The 9,046-nt window shown below is 34.7% G+C and overlaps 1 protein-coding gene across 3 annotated transcripts in view; it reads right to left on the bottom strand.

Moving 5' to 3' along the window:
- Positions 1 to 9,046, bottom strand: part of LOC117120961 (nuclear receptor subfamily 5 group A member 2-like) — a 23,309-nt gene that overhangs the window by 2,542 nt on the left and 11,721 nt on the right. Inside the window, exons 2-5 of one of the 3 annotated variants that reach the window (XM_033266059.1) lie at positions 5,107 to 5,202; positions 2,182 to 2,457; positions 902 to 1,488; positions 81 to 342 (exon numbers count right to left, since the gene is read on the bottom strand). In XM_033266059.1, the coding sequence (XP_033121950.1) occupies positions 81 to 342; positions 902 to 1,488; positions 2,182 to 2,457; positions 5,107 to 5,202 (1,221 nt within the window). Of the gene's footprint in view, positions 1 to 80; positions 343 to 901; positions 1,489 to 2,181; positions 2,458 to 3,991; positions 5,045 to 5,106; positions 5,203 to 9,046 lie in introns of those variants that run through there. The other 2 variants (XM_033266061.1, XM_033266060.1) reach the window with 2 other exon arrangements.

Raw genomic sequence — 9,046 nt, 5'->3', positions numbered from 1 at the left:
TACAGTATATACTATTGGTGGGTGTTGTGTATTGTGTTGGTCATATGGCTTGATAAAATAAATGAGATGAGTAGAATTACCTGAATTTAATAGAACCATAAACTTCATGCAGACGAACTCTTTGTAATCGATCTTTAACTCCTGCATTCTCATGATCACCCTGGATATCCTTTCAGCTACGTTCTCCATTCCTGCGGGAAGAGCTGGCAAAGTTTTCGGGTCGATCGTCTGACCAGTAACAAGAAGAATGCCATCTCCGTTGTAATGCACTTGCCTATACATGTGGTCGAAAATTAAGAGCTCACTCCACGCGTTCTGTAATAACTTCATTTGGTCTTCAACCTGTTGAAATTTATTAAATCAATCATGTTCATAAACATACGTTAAAGTAATACACGTAGGTCGATCTGGCTACGTAAAACATCACGCATGTATTACATAATCAATCTTATGTTTGATGCGAAGAAAACTACTTCTAAATAAAATCAAACCACATACTTGCAGGTGATTAATTGCTATTAAACGTCAATTTTAATATATTAAGACGATAAACAAGATCTTGAGTCCAAAAATATTTATTAAAAGAACCATAATAATCCAATAAACGCCTCTATCAAATAAACGCCACACCAAACGTCATTTTTTCTAAGCGCCGCTCTCGAATAAGCCTCGTGGTGTTTATTAAAGAAATAAAGAGTCGCGGGGCTTAATCGACAGAACAAATTTAACGCTTCGATGTTTCGTATACTTTGATACTTGTAGTATTATAATAATAAATAACAGATTTCTCACTTGCCTATTTACACATTACGGTACAATTTTAACACTACTGTTCACGAATAAGCGCCGCCCTGAACCCTCTAAATATTTTGAATCATTTACGGTATATTCATAAAAGTACCTTAAGCTCCCTGAAAAAGATGCTATTTCTTGCCCAGTCAACGAATGCAAAGAGTGTTTGGTCTGCTAGCTTGCACGTCATACCAAAGATGTCCCCGGGGGCTGTCATTCCCATTTGTGACTGCATGAAACTGGCAACTTTACTTTGAAGTTGGGCAGGGTCTGTTTCACTCTTCAATAGTTCTGTAATTAGCTTGGGTGTATTGTCCGGTTCTGGTTTCACGTCTAAAGGACTGCTGCTCGTCGTTGGTGAGTTGCAAGATGTCGGCGGTAAATGGGAATTTGTTGTGTAATTTAGAGGTTGCATTTGTCCATTCATATAGCCGTTTGGGGTTGAGGCAATAGGCTGTGGAATGTTCATAAGCGTAGGCTTGCGAGGATCTCGGATGACTACAGCTTGGGGCGGGTAAAGAGGTAAACTAGTGGATGCTGCTGCGTGGATGTTCTTCAATGCCATAGAAATGTCAGGCCCAACAACTTGCCTTGTTGCAAGGATCTTATTTTTCATTTGCTGTTTCTGCGCACGATCTCTCTTGTACATCGGGCCAAATTTATTTCGTCCACCACGCATTCTATCTGGTCTAACAGCTGAAAAATAACAAAATAAATCAACGTTATAAGGCGACCTCTTAATTTATGACCTAATTTTAAATGTATGTTTACTAAGAATTACATATTCTGAACACAACAAAAATATAAAACGCCGACAAAAGCGTCGAACGGTTCACTGATATTTCTTTAAACACCGGCTTACTTCTTTTACATAGAAATTCGTTGCAAGATTAAAATATAATAGGGATTGGTCGTGATCAGGGATAAACCTTTAATCCGGCTAAATCCCAGGATTAACTTGTAGTATATTGGTCGCTGAATTTCGACCTATATATCCACCAGATAAAAACAACTCACGCATACTACCAGTATTTCCTGTGCATGAGATTAGTACCAGTTTTACAAATTCTAGAAACCGATATTAGAAATTAAATCTCTAAAAGGTAGATTTATCTGCTTGACCTGAATAATGTGGAAACTGGAAGGTGTTTATGTTCGGCTGCATTGAAAGGTTAGAGTGGAAACCATGAAGAGGAAGTTAACAAGTACTCTCATCCGCCTATCTTTCTCGCATGGATTGAGTAACTACTATATACATGTTCCTGTATAGTTTTCCTTTGGGCGCTGGTAAAATTCTGTTTCTGTAATCATACTTTTAACCAGAAGGCATATCAAAGAGTGTGGTGATTATGAAAATTGTTTTTTTTTTATTGTTTATTTTAGACCTACCTTCTAATTTCATGCCAACTTTGAGACACTTCTGAAATCTGCAATAAGGGCATCTTTTTCGCTGGGTTTTATCAATTGCACAATTCCTATTCTCAATACATGTATACACTTTCTTATTCTGCACTGTTCTCTTGAAGAACCCTTTACAACTTTCACAGGTCAGAAGTCCATAGTGATAACCCGATACCTTATCCCCACAAACAGGACACTGCTCATCTTCGAACTCCACCTTTACGTTGTTTTGCTCGAAATTGAAGTCCATCCCTAATGTTGGTGCTAAAATAAATTAATAAAACACAGCATTTTTAATTAACTTATCAAAATATAAATTAAGTAAACTGAATTATCACTCGCACCAGATGTTTGTTGTGATGCAATAGAAACGTAAGCTCTTGTCATGAAAAATGTAACCATTGAACCGTGACGAAGTCTGAATTAATGATTTCGATCTACCCGCATTCAATGCTATGAATAATTCTCACAGAATACAACTATATTACCTTTCTAAACGTAAAATATTCTGCACAATTAGTGTATAAAACATGCATGGAAAATTCGATTTTACAACGCTTATTTATTTTTTTTCAAACGCATTAAGCCTTTGTCCTCGCTGGCTAATCTTCATGGTTCTGTACTTAGCCATGTTACGTAACTTATAATGGACAATAGAATTAGTCAGTCTGGAATTATCAACCACCATACAGATAGGGTTTTGCATATTTATCTACGTATTGAAGAGATAAGGTTAGAAAATAGAAGAACGATTTATCGACGAGGCAAGTCGCGCACATAATAATATAGAAGAATGAATTGATGTTTTGCTGTATAGCGGCTGCGATTTATGTCGTTTAAGGTATTGTCGTTATTTCCATATTTTACTGCACCACTGACAATTTTATTGGTGATAGTAGTAAAACCACTTGCTAAATTATGGATTGAAGCAGATAAACAATGTAAACTAAAAGAATATAATTATGAGGAATATTATGTTGATACACATTGAAAGTCAGCATAATGGTTAAATAGGCCTATATAATAATAATACACGTAATAATAATAATAAGTTATAATAATAGTTATAATAATAATAATAATGATAATAATAATAATGTATGACAGATAAATATGAAATATATGAAACTTGTATATACTGTATAATGATCAAAACTTAATGACGCAACTCTTAAAGTCACAAATCTTAGTGGTTAACCACCTAGGTGTCATTTTGGCTGTTATTATAATGAACATTACTCATATTCATAATTGATGAAGTATTAGTATAGTATATGAGAGCGTGGTATATTATCATATATAGCATACTTGATTACATACTATAAAGATAATATATACATGTTAGCATTAGTAACAGTACTACAAACCTGGCTTGTAGCTACAGTATTATTAACCGCAATGTGCTAGGTACCTATGTACGGGGTTTTTTCTCGAACACTATTTACATTTAGTATACACAACAACGGATAAGGCTTAAAGTATGTATGATGCAAACGGTCGCCGAGCCTCGTTCCTACTTTAAGTAAAAAGTGCCTCGCCCGCCCCTGGGTCTTATTATTATTATTAAAGAGACACAATATAATACAACAAAAATTCCCCTCCCATGTCGGACAAAGTGTACCCCTTCGGACACATTCCCAGTTTTCCCTGACTAAAACGATACACCGTGCATGCAAACGATCGAAAACGCCCATTAACAGCGGCATTTAGTCCGGAATAGATACCCTGGAAGTAAGTACTGTAACACCAGGCAGGCACCATCAATAGGCTACGATAGCTTCTATACAATCATACTGACCTTGACCCGGCGGGGAAGAGTTTCCCGAGTCACGAGGTTCTTGAAACTCCACTTCGCTTGTCATCGCGAAAATAATTTCAGTGCACTTAAAAGCGAGCTAAAACAGCGTTAAAATATCTTCCAAGATTGTTGCGTCCCAATAAAACGTCCAAATACGAAGTTGTTTAATAACCTAATATTTGCACGACTATTGTATGTTGGCTAGTATTTAACACGTAACATGTATTGCAAGTATGTATGGTGATGTTGAAAAGAGACAGATTGATAACAGCACCACGAATCGTGGCAAACCGAACGTGATAAATACAAGCCTTTGCGCATGTGCAATAATATATTAATAATAATACATATTAATGAGATTCTTAGTCACGTTCTCTTCTGACCAAGATAGCTATGTGAAACGCGATCTGATTGGACATTCGCTTGAATGATTGTCTTTGTTATAATACGACATTGGCCAGTGAGAGGCGAGATGACTAATGCATACGGCGACAGTTTAGCAGTTGTGCATCAATATAGCTCGGGAAGGAATGCCTTCCGAGTATGAACCCTAAATGTAAATACAAACCCACGTGATAGTTTGCAGTTCACTGGCACTAGTTTATAATATTTTAGAGTGCAATGACTTAAAAACTTTTTAAATAATTACATAAGATGAAAATACAACGAGTTTCACTTACATGTGTACCTGTACCTTATTTTTACTCGCTATGCTAGTTTGCGGCTTTTTAAAAAGCATTTTACAAAAATGTTACGTAATTTCGCCGGGGATTTATTTATTTTAAAGCACTCCTAATATTACAAATCCGAGTATTTCATATTTGCATAAAAATAATGAAAAAAACTCCTTAAAATTTTGGCCGACAGTAATTTTTTTATTATTTTTAAAATTGTATTTAACATAGGCCTATACAATTATATATCAACACTATATGAAATGGACACAATGTGTTAGTGACAACTTAATATTAATTAAGGTTACGCGCATAATGTATACGGAAAAATCTGACTGCTAGGTTAATGAGTGAGGTTACAATATCATGACGATGGATAATCCATTTGTTTTGTTGTTTTTTTTTTTGTTTTGTTTTTTAATAATTAATTTATCTACTCACTTTTTATAGTGTCCAAGTTAAACTCAGCTCCGGCCGGGCCATTGGCATATTCCTCGTAATGGGACATCGGAGTAGGATAGAAGGTATCGTAGTGATCTGGCAACATAGGCATGGCAACAATAAGTTACTGCTAAACAAGTATAATAATACTCCACGACCGTAGCAGGCTAGCCTATCAATAACACTTATTATTTCTTATAACGCTAGTTCTTCCCGTGTGTCCTGAGCTACTATGCTTAACCACTCAACTGAATGCGTGTAGAGCACTACCGCAGTATCGTTTAAGTCAGACAAACTGAACGTGATAAATTCTCAGTAAATGAGCATGCGCCAATATGTTGTTGGTTCGGTGCGAAGTCACACACGCACAATGAGTGTACAGTATAGTGCAGGCTGGTTGATGTTTGTGGTGGAAGGAATAGTGTAATACGATCGGACTGACTATCCACGGAGAAACCGGACGGAGACCCAAATAATTATTAGCTAACATTTTAATCTTAAATTGCGAGAAGATCGTCCTCTCTAGAGCCATGAGGTGCTTGAGCCAAGTTAAACGCTGTAAAAACAATTTAACTTCGGGAAAGTGTACCACCCAATTGTACAACGTTCTATAATATTGTTGTGTTATGTAATAGTATTTTGATCGTACAATAGTAAAATTCCTACAATATAATATCAATATCTAATCGCACCATTAGTGGTACTGTAAATCGTATACATTCCTTTACTTATTATTCTTAGTATTATTATTATTATTATTATTATTATTATTATTATTATTATTATTATTATTATTATTATTATTAATATTATTTATATTTTTTTATTATTAGAGTATAATTATTACCTACTTGGTTTATAATCATATTATAATGATCATCATAGTCATCTTACGCTATAAAAATGATCACTAAAGCCTTACACACGAGAGTTCTTATTTGATTAACTTAAGTATTTAAAATCTATTTTTAAAGATCCGAGTCGGAATATTGTTGAAGTGTTGGTTGTTGTACTATTCCGGGTGCCCTGTGGCAACACTTTGGTATGACTGCGGTAAGCGATACGGGGTGAACTAAAGGTTGAGTTGGGATGGAAGGAGCATGCCAATGGAGAAGTGCATTCTCTAAGCACGTTTACCCACATCAATACTCAGTTGCCGATTGGCTTTCCTTCGGGTTGTTAGGATTGTTTGGTTGGGGTCATCAAACGGCCAGCATTTTACTAAACGAATGGTTTAATTCAATAATGCGTCTATTTTGTTTCTCGCGGTATATTTTGCCTACTCTTATGCGATGCCCATGGTTATTAAACTTTGTAGCCAATATATGTATATATTGTATATATTGTATATATATGTATATATATATGTATATATATAATATATATATATATATATTGTATATATATGTATATATATACATATACATATATAAATTTTTATATACAAGCATAATGCATCTTTATTCATTGTATTAGTTTATAGATAGGCTACGGTATTTATAACTTCTTATATCAAACGAAAATACCTAAATTTGACTGATATCACCGTTTCGGCTTAGACCAAGATACAATAATTATAATATGGCACAGAGCTAAAAATAAAGATATTAACAAGTGACAGAGACGTGTCTTAAAAGCCATGGTCCTGTTCTATCTAAATGTAAATCTTTAGCTTTGTGGTCCTTATTTTCCAGCACATTTCCCCACGTCACGTGTTTAATGTTCAGAATGTTCTTTGTAATTTGTAACTAGAGAGATCAATCGATATCAAGGATATCCACGTACTACACACAACTGTACTTAAGTAAAATGTTCTCTAAGAGCCGCACTTACAACCAATCGCTTTCCGAGGATTTATGAACCAATCGGAACGAGCTTTTCCATGAGGTAGAGCCTTCAGTATTTTTTTTTTGGTGTGTCAAAACGTAATGCGTTCCTACTGGTTAGCGGGCGCATGTTGTACGCGTTGCATTATCACCTAGAGAAGATCTCAGGATCATTAGTTTTTTTAAAACATTATTTAGCCTACGGATTCATGTAGAAATGTAGCCTTACTAAAGTGACGAGGTACCACGTGGGACAGGAATTTAAACTTCTATCGCAGAAACTTGATAAATGTTGACAGAAGGCGAGATGTTATTACATCGGCGAATTTTTAACTCTAAAGATCAGGTTTACTACAGATGAAACAAAATACAGATATAATAACCAAATGAAATTACACTTGTGATCTAGAACAGTATTTACATGTGATTTGAACTCTGTAACTGTGATTTTGATGTTTATACCCTCGTGAACATATCTCAGTCTCTTAAGATTCAACATATTTCCTCTCGTCACAGCCACCTTGAGAATAGACACTTTATACGTTTCTACTATGAACTTGTAGTGTTGATCGGTGAGATAGTCTTTATCAAATAAGTTGTTTTATATAAATCAAAGACAGAACAGTCGGTATGAAATGCAAAAAAAATAAAATAAAATAAAATAAACATCGAGGGCATCGTAAATCAATAGGAAAACCATAAAAAGGAATCTAAACAACAATAATGTCACTAAAAGTCAAAACGAACTTAATGAGTGCTCATCGAATTCGAAGACATACTGAACAAGATGATGAACGTGTGGAAGTTATAAAAAGTAGCGGCAAAGAGATTCTGTTACCTTGGTATCCAGCATTCTTCTTTTTCATTTGTTTTCTATTTTTAATTTTCTTAAATTTTGGCTTCATTGTGTTCGCTTCGCATAGACCCCCCCCCCCTCAATTTTTTTAAATAGTCACTTCGGGCTTCATGAGGGTTCCTATTTTTGTCCTGTTACAATGTTTTGTCTGTTAATTTTATGTATATGGATTTTGATGAAATAAAGAATTTTGTATTTGTATTTGTATTTCTGTACCTTTTTTTTCTGACACGAACTTAAAGTTCTTTGAAACACACAGGGCCAGGTCTTTTTTACATTATTACTTTATAAATCAAAAGTAACGTTGATTTGGCATTTATCATTATTAATGTTGAAATGAAGCCTGCGAAATACTGCGATCCAGCTTGTAGCTATGTTTACATATCGGGCCTACGCGCTCGCTGACCGTTTGTAAAGTATTAATATATAAAGTATTAATATGTCATTTATCGATAGCGACACTAAGACTAACTCAAATAACAAATAGAAAAATTTCCGAGCAATATGCGATCGCTGGGATATGATTAATAGATACTAAAGTGGGTAGATTATAAACTGCGCAAAGGATTAGGAAATCTTTGGACAATGCTCACAGCTTTTGAACCACATCTCCCACCAGTCTTTTCTTCTAAAACCGCACTGTGCCCACACATCAGCTGTTTTGGAATAATAAACTAGATACCTGTATAGGAGGCCTACGCACATACATTAAAGTATCGGCATATAGGCCTATCACATCATTAGCCCCCCTCCCCCTTTTCGATTTTCATAATATCTATTAGACCTATATAAACAACTGAACTTTAAAAATTATTTCTATCTGAGGAATTGTTACACAGTCGTTGAGCTGATGTTTTGAGTACACCGAACGATATTGTGTCCTCCATTCGGATTTTTGTTATTATAAGAAAAAAAAACCTCTATAGGCCTATTGCATTGATTAGTAGTGAATTCTATCATAGATAAATATATTAATCTTGCATGTTGGGTTGATAAATTAATATAAAACAAAATCCTCGATAATACTAATAGTACATTGCTCTATATGGAAATTATTTTGGTGAACAGGACATGTTTTTTTATGTTTAAGAAAACGGTGGTAATTCATTCTAGACTACATTTAAGATTACAATTCAACCAATCACAGGGTTAATTATTAATACTTTGGTTTTTAGTCCAACAGTTCAAATGATCCGGAAGTATTGGCTATGATAATGCTATAATTATTATTATGACTAGTCTATATATAGGCCTATAT

This window comes from Anneissia japonica, unplaced genomic scaffold, assembly GCF_011630105.1.
Source record: "Anneissia japonica isolate Jap-2015-1 unplaced genomic scaffold, ASM1163010v1 scaffold1239_len605302_cov174, whole genome shotgun sequence".
Taxonomy (NCBI): domain Eukaryota; kingdom Metazoa; phylum Echinodermata; class Crinoidea; order Comatulida; family Comatulidae; genus Anneissia; species Anneissia japonica.
The sequence above is the reverse complement of the archived record's forward strand: the minus strand, read 5'-3'. Positions and strand labels throughout refer to the sequence as shown.